Source organism: Topomyia yanbarensis, chromosome 2 (assembly GCF_030247195.1).
Source record: "Topomyia yanbarensis strain Yona2022 chromosome 2, ASM3024719v1, whole genome shotgun sequence".
NCBI lineage: Eukaryota > Metazoa > Arthropoda > Insecta > Diptera > Culicidae > Topomyia > Topomyia yanbarensis.
Window position 1 is genome coordinate 452,637,491 of NC_080671.1, and position 16,383 is coordinate 452,653,873.

The 16,383-nt window shown below is 38.0% G+C and overlaps 1 protein-coding gene and 1 long non-coding RNA gene across 5 annotated transcripts; both read right to left on the reverse strand.

The window, feature by feature from the left end:
- Positions 1 to 557: 557 nt before the first annotated feature.
- LOC131685834 (GILT-like protein 3) lies at positions 558 to 2,083 on the reverse strand. 4 transcript variants are annotated; one of them, XM_058969820.1, is made up of 6 exons: positions 1,744 to 2,083; positions 1,582 to 1,616; positions 1,226 to 1,513; positions 995 to 1,159; positions 787 to 933; positions 558 to 719 (listed from the first exon to the last, which is right to left on the reverse strand). In XM_058969820.1, the coding sequence occupies exons 3-6, from the start codon at positions 1,496 to 1,498 to the stop codon at positions 627 to 629; spliced, it is 678 nt and encodes a 225-aa protein (XP_058825803.1). In that variant the 5' UTR covers positions 1,499 to 1,513; positions 1,582 to 1,616; positions 1,744 to 2,083; the 3' UTR covers positions 558 to 626. The 4 variants fall into 4 exon arrangements, with proteins under 4 accessions (XP_058825803.1, XP_058825799.1, XP_058825800.1 ...); XM_058969816.1 differs by having other exon boundaries at positions 1,226 to 1,616; XM_058969817.1 differs by having other exon boundaries at positions 1,582 to 2,083.
- A 9,836-nt stretch (positions 2,084 to 11,919) lies between these two features.
- Positions 11,920 to 13,176, reverse strand: LOC131685835 (uncharacterized). The gene is made up of 3 exons (XR_009304875.1): positions 12,735 to 13,176; positions 12,521 to 12,681; positions 11,920 to 12,465 (listed from the first exon to the last, which is right to left on the reverse strand). It is a non-coding gene; the product is annotated as an uncharacterized LOC131685835 (long non-coding RNA).
- Between the last annotated feature and the right edge of the window lie 3,207 nt (positions 13,177 to 16,383).

Genomic DNA, 16,383 nt, shown 5'->3' on the forward strand with positions numbered 1-16,383 from the left:
AACGGAAATTATAATTGAAAAAGTTTCGCATAACCAACCACACCGTCGTCGTCGTCGTCGTCGTCAGCTGAGCTAAGCTAGCTGGGCGGATGGGTTTTTGGCGTAACAACAACACCAACAATAACTAGAAAGAGGAGGAAGCTCGTTGCAGCGAGATCGAGGATCTTGATGCTGTGCTGTGAGTTTTCTGGAAAAGTGAAGTAAATGCAGCGAAATAAAATAACTTGTACTTAAGTTTAATTTGTGTGGCGAAAGATGCCGACACGCGGTGGCAGAAGATTTCTTTTTCATCCGAAATTCCGGTGGGAGTGCTGACATGAAATTGAGGTTGAAATGTATAGGATCTGATGATTTATGAAATAAACTTGAATCCCTCGAGACGCCCTTAAACTAGTGCTGTTTAATTGTGGGTTTCGATTCGAATGAGAAAATTAAATTTCTGGGTTTTATAAATTGAAAGGATGATTTCACTAAGTAGCATCGAATGAAAAATTAGAATTTCGTTCAAAATTTAAATTATTGTACATTGTTTTTCGTTCAATTCTGAATCCTGTGGATTTTCATCTAAGAACTGCTTTTAATTCAATGATATTTACTCACTACAAACATTTATGGTACTTCCATTCTCACAAGGTCTGGTTAAACTTTTTCCCATACTCCTGCCGAAAGGTACGATCGAATCGATACAACCATTGGTCTTGTTCGAAAATGTCATAAACCTTTAAGAAAATATACGAAAAAAATTAATACTTGCACTCATTATTGCAAAACCCTATATACTTATACCCCATTAACTTCGATGGTAGGAACGAATGACAGCGGCGTCGCCACCCGATTAGTCTCGTCCGAGAATCGCTTGTACAGCTTAGCCCCTTGATTCCCACGGGCACATTCTTGAATTTCCGCCTTCGCGGTCTCATGTAGAACGATGCACTGCAAAAAATGAACAATTATAAAAACTCTTGAAAATCCCTATATCAAAAAAAAAACTAACCTTATCAAACGACGTTCGCATACTTTGCATCAAACAGCCCACCACGGCAAACGCTTTATCGAAGGGTAATTTGTCCAAAATGCACCCGTGCAGAATGTTCAGAGTGCACTCCTTTCGACCGTGCTGACAGTGGTAGACCGGCCGAGACGGATTGGACTCATCGATCTGCAATAGAGAAAGCCCGTTTTAAGCCCAGTCCAGCAAACCATCGCCACTCGGTATAAAGCTCACATAAGACTTCCCAAAGGGAACCAGCTTCAGGTCCATCTGGGCCCGATACCGTCCCCATGCCGGCACCAGCTGATACGTGATGAATGACACACTATCGGGGCAAAGCGTTTCGTAATAAACGGTCACTTTTAATTTATCATCATCTGCGAGGCTGCGGGTAGTCCGGCTGATTCCGGCAAGACTCGAGTACGACTCAGAATCAATCTTCTGTCCTACGGCCGTTAATGAGAAAATAATGGCCAGCCAGAAAATCCCTGCCATCATTACCGCCATTGTTGATTCGATCCGCTGGTGGAAATTGAATTGAGCAAAGCGTGAAAAATGGTCCCTCCTGGATGCGAATGGCGATGGCTTACCGTGCGCGCTTTTTTTTTTTGTTTGTTTGTCTGACCTGTAAACGACGAAAAGGTATTACGAAAACCAATCAATTTCAATATCAGCCCGGGGAAGATCGGTTCGCGTAATGTGGTCGTGAATCAAACTTGAGTGCAGTAGGCGGCGAAAAATTGTACTCTCACCCGGAAGCAGCTCACTAAATTGATTTATGCAGTTCGGTAATCAAATTACGATCGACGGGGGAGTTCACAACTGATCCTGGCACTGGTTCAAGGCAAACTAGCTTCCACCGAACTAAACCGACCGTTAATAATGAATGGTCCAGCCAACTTTGCGATTCCTCTTTGTTCGAGGTCGCACCGCAGAGCTTGATCTGCTCATTTGAATATCCAAGTATGTTGGCCAGCAGAAGAGCAAGTCAATCGAGTCCGTAACGGTTCTCGGCCACGCTGCAGACGACACGAACTGCACCCCGAACGTGTGTGATAGTAGCCTACTAAGAGTTCGTCGCGAGAAGTGAGACGTGTTGTGTTTCGACCGACACCCGCGATAACATTATGAAACTGGATTTTTTTTTTCGTTCTTGTCCACAGAACGTGATAGTGACAAAAATAGCACACGGGCCGACCACCGACCACGCATGTTTTTGTTTAAACAAGAACAATAACGAAACAACTTATGTATGTACATACAAAATGCCTCATCTCGGGCGATATGCGAACAGGTTCACGACCGCTGCCGCGCTTAAGTGGTTTCTGCTGTGGGGGCGCAAAGGCGTCCCATTACGGGTGTAAATTAGTGTATGGTAGTGCGCAGAAAGAGCACTCAATCTTATTTATTTTATCGGAAGTAGCGTAAACAAGCATTTGAAGACGCTTATTTAAATGGATGTACTGATTAAATTGGCTTTCTTGTAAGAGTAATTCAGGTCTGCTTCACTACATTATTTTTTTCGGTTATTTTCAGCGCATTTATGACTTATTTATTTTACAAAATTCATATACAAAAACAATTTGAAGCGGATCCAGTGGAACCAGCATAAGAGAAACGAAAGATATGAAAAATAAAAGTCGGATAGCTGTTCTAGAAAGAATCAATCTACAATGGAGAACTGGACTAGACAGGCTCTTTGAGCATTATGGAAAAGAAAATGTGAATAATTCTTTTTCTTCTGCTTGCAAGGAGTTGGGCATTTCACACGAGTCGAACAGCATGGTCAATAAGCAAGCATATTTCCACAAGTCACTTGAACAACGACGCACGCTACTGATAATTCGGTGTCCGGTGAATGCTTACGCATACTAGCTGAGGCAAGCAGTATGGGAATAATGAGCTCATGGTCGTCTTTGAGCGAGGAATTGTGACTCTTTTTATTCTTTTTCAAGATCTTATGTCGTCACAGCTTAGTGTAACGACCAATCGTATGTGTTTTTTGAATAAGTTTGATTGACAGATTTCTTGTTTACTACAGGTATGTTTTTGTTAAATTAAAAAAAAATAATTTTGGCAGGGTTGAAAAAACAAATGTATTGTGAAATCTACCAAAAAGACTACAGCTTTTGATTTGTTAAGAAGTTAAAGGAGTAATGTCAGGAACTTAACCGGAGTGAAACAAGATACACTTTAGTCTCTTAAATTAAATGCAGCAATTTTTACCACATTCTCAAAGATTGTACTGAAATCAGATATTTCGGTATGTATACAAACCTTGGATTGTAATACAGTTTTCGACAATGTTGCATATTCAAACATATTTTTACGTTCTCATATGCTTGCCCTGAAAACGGTATTTGATGTCAGTAATAGAATTCATTTCGAAACAGAAGAAAAAGCTGCATTCGCCTGGCATATATGCGTAAAAATTGTAACTCGAAACACGTTGGTTGTATTGCAATTAAGTCTGGAAAAACGTTGTAAGGAAATGATAAAACTTTACAAAAAAAATATACAGAAAAATATCTGAACACAAGTTTTTTAAAAAAAAAATGAAATAGTTTTACGAAGTGCCATTTCTCCACCATGCGAATTAAAAAAACAGAAGAATGCTAGAGTTGTACAGTCACTGGCCCTATTATTGTATTTAAATTAAGGGGAGCTAAAAAAATCGATTTATGTACTCGCTTAATTGTTACGATTAAACATCTAGAATCCCACGCAATCTCGGTGGCCACGCTGACCTTCTTTTGCTTTAAACAGCCATGCGTTCCTTGCGCTTACTGGCTGCCACACCCGCAGATCGATCGTTCTCCGAATCAGACACGATAACTCAAAAACTATAACGGAATGACTTCATTTAATCCTAAACCTTTATTTATTTGGCTCTGACGCCATTCGGTGTTAATGAGCCGGGATGTCAAATACAATACATTCCTACAGGCCCGTGCGCAAGGGGGGGGGGGGGGGTTCAAATCCTCCACCCCCCATGAAGATTTTGAATTACTTTTAAAAATTTATAACCTTCCTGTTCAGGAAAAAATATACTGCAAACCGTGTTGACACATAAAATGTCATTTGAGTTCGGTTACTCTAGAAACAAGCCAAGGATGAAACTTTGCGAGGGTGGCTGGAAAGCAATGTATGTCAAGTTGACGGCTTCTCTGAAGGATCCATTCACGTTTCGCGACAAGCTTCGGACATTAGCAACAGTAGTGAGTAGTCAGCAGATGTCGGTCAGCGGGCTAGCCACGGCAGCTAAAGAGGAATAACACGAAGTGGGAGAAAATCGAAATTTTACCGCCGATGATTATTTCGTTGGAGTGGCAGCGAAATGGATCGCGAAAATTCGCATCGGTATACGGTGAAATACCGCCACCGAGAAGTTCTCAGCACCAGCTAGAAGATAAATAGGAACGACTAGTACCAAGAAGAATAAGAAGCCCGGCGAAGGTGGTTGTAAACAGATGTAAATCCTTATGGTCGACACCCCCGGACTGGTTCATGTCTCAACAGGGTGCGATATTTGAAGCAGACCTGAGCAGGTGAGATATATCGCGAAGGTTGGATAGCAAGTAAGAAAAAGAAGCTATGAATAAAATCATGATGATTATCATAAAACAAAATAAGCAAGAACACAATCCGTACTAAAGCAGTACTCAACGGTTGCTCCGGATTGCGAGATACAAGAAGTTTAGATTTAGTCGGTTGGCTTAACAACTACTACAAACCAATCCAAATCCACCACGAGTTAGCAGGCAACGCACAGTGGTCGGAAAAACCAAAAACGTGTACTTAATTCACTAGAGGCCAAACCATCGAATATATACACAGGGTATCTTTGGAGGAATTGTTCGTATGAATATTCCCCACAATTTGATAAAAATTAAATTGAGGAATGGCTTACTATGACTGAACTAGAAAAACAACCTTTTTATACTGACGAGGTAGAATGAAAAATTTTGTTAAACAACTTGAACTTGTAGGACTTGAGGTTATCGATTTATAAAGCGTTTTCTAAGGCAACCCCCTTATATTTAGTTTTTAATGTAACTTTTTTCACCCTGAATTTTCGTGCAAACGATGTTCCGGACAAATGTTGAGGTATTAAAACCACATAATATTGTTGAAGACTTCGTGTAAAATTTTTACCTGAAATCGGCGGCATGGCGCACACCTATTACAAAAATACTAATTCGTTTTAAAATTTTTGAAGAATTTTAAATTTTTTTACACCAACTTTAACAGCATATAAAAGAGAAAGGTGCAAACCAAAAATGGACGAGCAGGCACTATTTTCAATGTTCAGACTACACATACTAAGGGTAAGAAGGTTTGATGCGTGGCACTCTAGAACCCAATGAATATGGTAAGCTCACTTTGTAATGTTTATTTTACTAATCAACGAAAAAAATTGTATAAAACTAAAATCTTCAATAACTTTGAAACGAATGAGTATTTTTACTTACAGTCCTCAACAATATTATGTGGTTTAAATGCCTCCACATCCAAGTCACAATGGAAAAAATAATGTTACAAAAAGTTCAAGTTGATTAACAAAATTTTTCATTACGAGCATTTCTAAAACTTTGTCGAAGACATCAACTTTCTACCTCGTCAGCATAAAAAGTTATTTTTTTAGTTTGATCGCAGTAAGCCAGTGGCGTAGCCAGGGGGGGGTTTTGGGGGTTAAAACCCCCCCCCAAACCAAAATTAATTGGATTGAAAAAAAAATTGATGCTGACGAATTTAATTTAATATTCCACAAAATATTTTTGGAAAAATATTCTCTGATCACTACATTGATAACTGTGTTTAGAGCGTCATGAGAACTTTTGGAAAATTATGTGAAGGGGATCTTGTAATTTATCTCTTAGCCAAAATCCCATAGTTGTCAAATTTCTTCAATGTAAAATAAAATAACTGTCTGAATTATTATGAGCTCATTTTTGGAAAGATGCTTCAAAATATGGATTAGAGACAATTTTTCGAATGGGAATCTAAATTTGAATAGGTTGATTGCATATAAAACATAAGCTTGCTTACCGAAAACTTACATACATTTCAACATTTGCTGAAAATGTATTTTTTTAGATTGTGTAGAGTTTAGACAAGAATTCAATATGGGTTACAACAAGAATAACATTTCAGAAACTAGTTGAAAGCTGATGTAATTTTGTCTCTAGCAGGTCAGGATCGGTTTTATGAGCATTGGATTTTTGTTGTATTATCAACTATATGAATATCCTCTTAGCAGGATGCAATGAATGGCGTACTAAAATTTTGTGTACTACGTTCTAGTACTGCAAGTTGTGAGGTTGACTAATAAAGAAAAGTAAAATTAATGCTCGATAAATTTTTAACGGTCACGATCACATTCATTCGAAACTGCCAAATTTCGATGTTAAGTAACATTGAAGAATTTCAAAACGTAAAACTGTTCATCTGCTGATAGAAAAATTTTGACGGTTAATCCTCCTAGAAGTAATTATAGACAAGAATTACTCTTCAACCAAGTTTGGGTCGAGACTTAATGTCTCCAGCAAAGTTTTCGAAAGTGCTATTTCAAACAACTTTGTCAAAGACATAAATATCCCACATATTTAGAGTATCGAAATATAGTAGTAGAAAACCTTTACAACAAGCTATTCTGAAATTACTGTATTTGATAAATCTCTTCTGCGGTAATTAAATAATAAATTCACATTGCGTTCAAGGTGCCTTTGAAGCTTACAAAAAAAATAAGGGAATTGGATATAAAACAAATAATTCCCAGATATTAAAAGGACTCAAAAACACAAAGAGTGATTCCATTTTCAGGAGCTAGCATCAATTCGGCGCAAGCTTAGTCCGCCCACCAAGTTAGTGTCGGATTCTGATGAGATGAAGTCGAAACGCAAGTTTCAGTTCCATCCATCCATAATTTAGTTATAGGTTTTGTGTTCTCAACTCGCAATGATTGTTTCAAACAATTTTATCCGTAGCGCAGAAAAAAATAGTTTTCACCTAAATTTTTCTTCACTAAGAAGAAATATAGCAGGCCCAGTCCATTTAAATCCCTATATGTTGAATTCATGTAGCCTTCATATTTTCAACAAAATTGTTTGAAATGACATTATCAAAAACTTTGCTGAAGGCACCATGTCTCTTAATATTTTTGAAAAATTAATTCACCATAATTACCTCTATGAGAGTTAATCACTAATATTTCTATATCAAAGCAGGCGCTGTTTTATGTTGATAACTTCCCGAAGTTGTCAAACCTTCAAAGTCAAGGATTATTATATTAGGTAATCTTGAACGTTGAAAATTTTTTAGATCATTTATCCCACTTTAAAAGATCGCAATTTTTGACTTCATTGACATATTATACAAGAAAATAATCTATAGAGGTTTGAAAACTGTTCCATGTTGATCCTTCTTGTTTTTAGACTGGAATGACATCTGTTAGACTACTTATGTTTTAGAGTTTTCAATAATTTATCAAGCTCATATTAAATTTTAGCATTTTTTCAAAAAAATTGCGATTTTCATCAAAACCCCCTCCAAACCAAATTTCTGGCTACGCCACTGCAGTAAGCCATGCCTAATTTTAAAAATCAATTTCTGGCAGCTACTCCTGAAGACCATTTCGAAAATACCCATATTATTGAGGTGCGGATCGTATGGAGTCTTCCAGACCCGTCTTTTCAATCTTTCCGAAAATCTTCTAATTCTTTTGCATGCAAAAGGACTTAGAATATTTTTGCAAAAACCGCGTTAATTGGAAAACCCGCGTAAAAAACCGCGTTAATTGGAAAACCCGCGTAAAAAAACCTCGTACAAAAACCGCGCAACAAAACCTGGGTGAATGGGGAAAAGAATTTGGGGGTCTCGAGTTACCGGATCACCATATCGGGCGGCCTTCCCTGCAACTTGATTTTTTATGAGACTGTACAATATGTGTAGCCAGTCGATGAATTACGGAAGAGCTGAATTTAAAAAATGTACCCAATATTTTGTGAAAAGTGAACGAATTTTACTTTAAAATATTAGATTTTCCAGCTTTTATGGCACCATTTCCCAAAATTCAAACTTTTTTCCATTTTTTTGGTTCAAAATGGAAAAAAACTTCCGTCTTTGCAAATTAGCATTGTTATTATTGTAAACCCAACTTAATCCACCTAGCAGTGAGGTGAGACATCTATTGCACATATCACTGTTGGATCATTCATTAGTTTGCAGAACTAATGCGAAGTAGGCACACAACAGTTTATAGTCCTGCACGAAAAAAACCTCGAATAAACTGAATTAATTATAGAAAAACAATAAAATGAACTTTCGCAGTCTTGTATAAATATCAAACGATTTATTTTTTGATTGTCCGAAGTTTCGGTCGTTTTGGTGGCCTATTTCAAGCAAAATTATCTGTCTGTCGCTATTATCATAAATATTCTTTTCCCACCTACCACCGAAACGTCGGACAATCAAAAAACAAGTCGTTTGATATTTATACAAGATTGCGTAAGCCAATACCCAAACATAAACACCCCCAGTCGATCAAAAAGATGTATTAAAACGAACGAAACAAAACAAAATCAGCGAAAAATGAAAAAAAGGTTATTAAGTTCGTAAAATGAATAGAATGATTAATATAATATAAATCACACAAACTAACAAATTGCACAAAATAAATAAGTGGAATGACTAGTGATGAAATAAATAAAATTAAAGAAATGAACAAAATGAATCAAATAAATCAAATGAAGCAAATTTTGATGAAATAAATAAAACTGACAAAATGTTCAGATTATTAAAATGAAGAAACTGAATAACATTATGAACTGGAAAAAACGAATAGAATGAAGACGCTGAATAAAACAAGTTAAATGAATGATATGAATAAAATGCGCGATAAAATAAAGAATGAAACGAATAAAATTGATAAAATGAACAAGAATGCTGCATGAAATAAACAATTAAAATGCAATGATCATATACTTAAAATTAGTCAAATATTCCAAATGAATAAAAGAAACAAAATGAATGACATCCATGAAATGAAGAAACTGAAAAATTTACTATTTAGAATGAAATTCAAAACCATTGCTGAATAAAGTAATTGAATAAACCGGATTGTACGAATTTGAGTTTGAAAATCTTATTATCTGAAAGATGGCTAATTAATGTACAATGGACATTCTAGGGTTTCCATTCGTTTTTTCACCTTTTCGTTGTCGTTCTTCTTTTCTTGACGGCGTTGTTTAAGATTATCTAATGTTTCTACTTTATTGCTGGACCATAATTAGTCATCACGAACCTGGAACGTTAAATTTGTTTTGGAATTTAAAGTTATCTTTTTGGTCACATAAGAAAATGATTTTTGTACAGATTGCGTAAATTCGCGCAATTCGAAATAGTAAAGTGAGACAAGGTCACATGTGATTTCAATCCCCTTAACCAGAGAGCGAAAAAGGGAAAATGCGATTCGTGAATGAGACAGGTAGATATTTCAAAGCTTGCAGTTGCCTTGAAGTAAGTAGTGTGAAGTGTCTTGACTATGTCGTTTGCACAAATGCCGCGCATTCAATTGATTGCAATGCAGTCTCTTTCCAGTCATCCTTATAGCTTCCATATTGTCTCGTTCGGAATTCTCGTTCAGGAAATCTGGATAAATGAGTCCTGTACAAACCAATACTATGAAAAAGAAATGGCTCAAACTATCACGATGTGTACTTGAATTGCTGGAAACGCAAGTGGCTATTGAAAGTGTCACTGGACATAAAAATTGCTTTTGATGGATGGATGGATATGCTTGAAATTACAAGTCTTAATTTTCTACGAATGATAATATGTTTCTAGTCATATTGGTCATGAAAAGGGTACCTCCGGGTTCATTTGTTGCTATAAAGAAATGTGGATGGCAAAAATGTAGTCAGAACAACTATCTGTCCAAATCATAAACTCTGACGGTAATCTTCGTCAATTTACTTGTACAATACACTGAACTTAAACAAAACGTGTACTGAATTATCCAACGTCTCTCTACTAATTGTGACTGCCATTGAAACACCAATGGAATTCTACTCAATATAGATGGGCAACAGTAAGTTAGAAGAAACATTGTGCTTGCATCCCCCGTCGAGAGTGGAGTTTTTGGGAGACTTCTTTTCCCGAATCTAATCCATGGATATTACCTTCAGGAACGACTGTTTGGGCCGAAACGTCGACGTACAATGAAATCCAACTAAAAACAGTATGAAATTGAGTTCACCGATATGTGAGCTACAACACAAAATTTACTGATTGCGAATCGATTGACTAATTTTTTTAAACCTCGGAAAACGAACGAGAAAACTTAAATTTTCATAAGACTCAATGTGTGGTTAGCCCCTTTTGGACGCCATTCATTCAATTCTGTACGACTATTTTTTGCATATAGTGTTTAAAATGATTTTTATACACCTTAAGTACGGGGCCTCCTGACCCTAGCCCAGCCTGCTCATATGTAAAGACGGAACTGTGGGAAATTGTAACTTAAAATCTGTGGATTGTAGTGAAATCATGTTTGAGTAGAAGTTTTACAGAAATGAAGAAACTTCATAAATAAAGCATTTTTTTTTTTTCAAAGCAACAACAATAAAATTAATTTTGCGAACCACACGTCTCCGCATTGTACGAACAAAAAAAAACATTTTTAAAACACCTAACATGGTAAAAGTGTAGTACTTCCCATAGTGTGTGGGCATCACTATGGGAAGTACCACCTTTACCCGCAAGCCTATAAACACGAAAAACCTGTGTTGATCAAAATTGGTGTTCCTCTAGCAGCGCTAGAAGCAACTCGGTGGCATGGCTGTCATCTACATACATTGTCCTGAAGTCGAATCTTTTGATTCTTTGGTTCGATTGCCAGTTAGAAAGGTCGTTCGAACTAGATATAAATCGTACGACAACGTCTCAGTGCGAAATAAATGTTTACTAAACAAATAAATATTTTATCTGGTAATAAGCTAATTCTATATTGCTTAACTTGCTATAAACGTATGAAACGATTGCGGGTTTTGATAAAATAGTGTAGTAACGACATTTAAAGAGATTGTGAATTATTATTCAATGGTTTCATTTTTAAAATGGGTTAACTCGTATTTCCGTGAAGAAAACTTCTGTATTGGAAGGCTACTTAACCCCGTCTTCGAGGCTTTCAACAGGGGTGGCATGACGAATCCACGTAAAATGCCTCGTTCATGCATACTTGACGCCTGTCGTGCTATTGACGCCTGTCTTATATCTGACCTCTCGGTAAATATGACTGTTGACAACATAAACAAGAAATACGTCTATTATTCGGCATATTTGCCGCATAATGAATTATCACCTTCAGATGATTTCAAAAGGGTTGTATCATACTGTGGCAGAAATGGGTTTCCTCTCATAATCGGCAGTGATGCAAATGTCCACCACATAATTTGGGGCAGCTCGGATATCAATTTGAGAGACACCGAATTAATGAAATACTTAATGCTATCTACCTTCTATGGGTACCTGGTCATTCCGGTATTACTGCAAATGAATGGGCGGGCGAATTGGCTAGAGCTGGTGCTACGACTGACTTCGTTGGTCCAGAACCAGTTCTACCACTGTCAATAAGTTGGATAAAGCACAAGATTCGCTCTTGGGCTGCATCCGAACATGTCAATCATAGGCGTAGCTTGCAAACTTGCGTTCAAACAAAGACTTTTCTGCCGGATGTGAGTCCAAAAATGTCAAATAGTTGGTTGCATTTTTCCAAGCAAACTGCAGTATTCCAGTCAGGACACTGATTGGACATTGCAAACTCAATTATCACAGCGCGCTGAGCATTGTTCATGCGATCTTTGTGAAACCGATTACGGAACATCATATCATTTGATAAGCATGTTACGGGTTCCCTGCAGCGGGTAGAGCAGAACTACCAAAAGCGAAGCCAAACGCAAACACTAAGGACAAAATGCACCAACTCAAATCAAAAGAATGTGTGTTACTCAAATCAATAAACATATATTGTTCCCATGTTCACTTTTCCTCTTCTTATTCCTTTCTCTTTGATCGCTCCTATCTACTATGCCTCTACCATGGCTTCTTTCTTCTTACTTCCTCTCTTCCACCATGCTTACACCCTAACCTCTTCTCATGCCTTTTCTCTTCTTCCTACTGCACTCTTCTTACATTTTACTACTCACTATTCCGCCATTTTCCTATTGCCCACGCTCCTGTGCGTCGTTCGCGTTCTTGTACGACGTTGGCGTTTCTGTACGTCGTTCTCGCCAACTAGCAGCCTTCATGCTTTCTTTTCCATCCGTCCGCACTCCAATTATGCGCCTTGTTCACGAGCAGAAGTCCAGCCAGCCTCCGTTTTTAACACCAACTCGCCTTCGTCGAACTTTTGGCTCTGTGACCTTGACCGTCCTACGAACTGCAGAATGCTAGAAAGCAAGGGGAGAAAAAAGACCCTATCGGGCACATGCCGTTAGTCTTCCGCGTTGCGTTTTCTTTTTGCTTACTCACCCTTCAAGAAGGGGTCTTCACTCTCACTGTAATTGCGCAACGCCAGTCGATCTGCCTCTGTCGGATTCTTTCTGGTTACTTCCAGCCTGGCGTGGTTCACGTGCACTTTCGTCGTCTCGTGCCACTCGAAGCAAGCCAGTTTAGACAGCGTCGTTTGAATGCTGGAAATTTCACAGCTTTAGATTGGTTTTTATTGCGTCTTTATTTTTCTTACCGCTTCTGAGGCCTGGTGGACTAAATCCGGTCTCCGTGAATCCAGTCCGAACTGATTCCCTGACGGCTGCTGCTCGTGAAAAAAACTACAAAATCACTTGCCGCGCTACTGCGGATTAGGAAACGAACAGAGTGAAATTTGTTCGTCCTTCTTCTGCGGCGTACGTTTTTCGTTTGCCGGCAGTGCATAAATGCTGAGGCGGTTTCTAGCACCATCGTTATACATCGTTGGTTGTGTGAGTGATTTTTGTTCGCTCTGTTTCGTGCTATGTTTTCGCTGCGGTATTTTTTGTGGCGCTTTGCGAAAGGCCTTTTGCATTCGATATAGCATTTGAATTGACGGTTGAGCTGGGTGTTTTGATTGAACGGTTTTACGGCAAATATAACAGTTGTAGTTTTTCGCTTAGGGTGTATATTACAGTCAAATCTTAACATATCTAAACATATCGTAACAAGCAATTGCCCTGTAGTAATGCAATTACGTATCCGGATTTTTGGTTCTCCATACATAGATGAACCTATGTACAGAGAGTTAAAACTGAAGGATATGCTATTGTTCCTAACCCAGCGTGGTAAAGAGCTATAGTTTTATCCATATTTAAATGACAATATCTCTTCGGGGGTGTTGTCATTCTGTTATTTCAATATCCCCTCGGGGCAGGGTGGCCAACCCTACGGATTTTTCCGTAGATCTACAGATTTCTGAACTTTCTACGGATCTACGGATCAACTCGTGAAATCTACGGATTTTTCATGATTGCTTCAGACTTCCTGGGAGGTTTTAAAACCAATACGTATTTGATTTTTACAATCGGATTACTATGACGCACACCCAATAATTGATGCACTTCCTTGCACTCAAGATTGATTCATTTTGCATGGTCTTCCCTAACTTTGACATCATATAAACAATCACGCGTGCTTTGCTCGATTGGATTCAGAAACCAATCGACATGAATCGTAATATGCAAGAATTCCGAATTCAGCTTAGAATAGTTCGTGAGGATACTTGTTCATTTGGCGTACCGAGCAAAGCGAATTCCTAGAATGTATGAATTTATGAGCTTTCTCTCATGAAGACAAATTGGGAATGCTGTTGCGACCCATTTTGAGCCAATATTATCTTACGGTTGTAAAACTGGATTGTTTCTTCATTGCAACACAAATTCATTAAACATTATCAAACCCTAGGGCGACCATACATCCTAGTTTCCCAGGACATGTCCTGGTTTTCAACTGGCTCTCCTGGTGTCCTGGGAAGTCAAAGAAAACGCTTGATTTGTCCTGGTTTTTCTCCTCTAAGTCTAAAATATATTATTTGCTTAAGTCTCCGCTTCATTCACTTTGGTCCAGGTCGCAGTAACGGCCGACCACAACCATAACTGCAACTTAAAATCACTTTCAAGCAGAGTACGAGAGGCAAAGCCTAATACATGTGAATCTCTCAATTGTGATATGTGGTATCTCTTTTAAATATCTCAACAGTGCATCGTCATTATTACTTTCAACTACCCTGTTTCATATGAAAATTGAGAAAAGAAACTATGAGACATTCAGATGAACGTGACATATGAATGAGTTGTAGTCCGCCGGCAGATATCCGTAAAGATTTCGAACTTGGAAAAATTTTGAAATTGCGCTATCAGAATTCTACAATGATTCTGCCAGCTCCTGGTTTGAATTTCGCCATGTTTACGTTTTAGACGTTAAAACCACAAAGAAAGACGATAGTTGCTACAATTTTTTACAAAGTATGAAAAACAAGATAAAGTATTTAGAAGTGTCAAAGAACTTGTTTTTGCGAACATTTTTAATGAAGACCAAAAATCTCTATTTATAGTACACTCAAAGTTGTTGACCGTTGTTTGTGAACGACCCCTTAAAAGCTTTTATTCAACACAACTTCTTAAATGTCGAAGATAGAGCTGCAGTTTGTTCAGTCTCTCATTATCTCGAGTAGAATTATAAATGATTTGAAAAAACTATTGTTTTCCAAAAAATGTCAAATATCTCCGAAAATACTCGAGATAAGAAAAATTATGCGTTAATAAAAATTGTGTATTTTGACGATTGAAATAACTTCGTAGAATACATGAAACCCGTAGGAATGAAAATAGAAAAGATATTAAAAAAGATGGGTGGGTAATGTCTGCGACATAACCGGAGAGATGTAGAATACATAAGGAACACGTTCTTCAAATATGTTGATACTCATTAGGATTTTCGGACAAAAGCTGATTTGGGCGAGGAATATTTCAAATTATTCTTTACAAAAATGATGGTGGTCCTGAAAAGGACCGGTTTTGTTGGCGTTGTTGGCCTTGGTGAGGGAGATGGCTAACGATGAAATTAATTGTTAGCATGAGGAAGTCGCGTAGTACTGGCCAATGGAAGAACAGATAATAATTGATTCCTGAAAATCAATTTTTCTTTATTCATGTAAATTATACATACTTACAAATCTAACAGAAGATTCCTGATCATATTTCTGTATCATTAGTGCGAACATTGTGTAATTTGGTTAAGTACAATGAAAGTTACAAACTTTCCAAACTCGACCTTCTGTTCCTTCAGAAATATTGAAATGGGGTGTCTATATTAAACCGTTAGTCGTGGTCACAATAAAAAAAGATGGGTGGGTAATGTCTGTCACATAACCGGAGCGTCGTGATTTCAATTCGAGACGTTAATTTAAATCTAATAATATTCAACAGAATCACGTTTGAATGGGAAATTTTCAAATAATTCTCTATGGTAATAATGGTGATTCTGAAAAGAACCTTTGGTATCGGCGTTGGTGTTGATGGTGATGCGCTGGATCGTTGGATATTTTTGGCATGATAGTTACGTGCCTGGCGAACTGTTTTGTAGCCTCGAACAAAACGACAAGACTGGCTTCTTCGGGTACCATTACGGCTGAACTTTATAAGCTTAGCTCGACTTTGAAATCCGGCACAATCTCACGAATCAGACACTGGTAGGGCCATTTTGTTTGCTACTAGCACGGAGCTGCACAAAAAATCATTTAATGCAGTTAGTTCACGGGGGCTGCCAAAAAGCTTGAATAGAAGCATGCGACTTCAACGTTTCTCTTAAACACATGCAACAACACATTCGTTTTGGTAATACTGATAATAACAGTAGAAAGGAATGGAAAAGCAGTGCACGAAACGAGCGAGAGGATAATTTAAATTTTTGTTCCGTGTGCAAGCTACTTCTTTCCACCCAACGTATTATGTTGCTTGTTGAAAATTTGCTACACACCTTAAAATAAAAGTTTCAGTTTAACTCTCACTAGAACACAATTGATTGGTCCTGAAAAGACCGTTGCTTTTATTGTAATTTACGCCCACTCCCACAAACCGACCAAGTAGGCATCAGTGGCTTCATTACGGCTGAGTTTTGTAAGCGTAGCTCGACTTTGAAGTAATACACAACCTTACGAACCAGACGCTGGATTGTTAGCCAGCGGATTAGTTGCTCCGTTGCCCTTTAGTTGGGGCGAAATACTAGCATGGCGACAGTTCCTGATCGGTAGTTGGTTGCGATGGGCCACCAGTAGCTGGGGCACTTTTGCGGACCGTCATCATCGCCAACTACTTTCCTCCGGTGGACTGGCTGCTTGCTAGTGCTTGAACGAATACGAATGA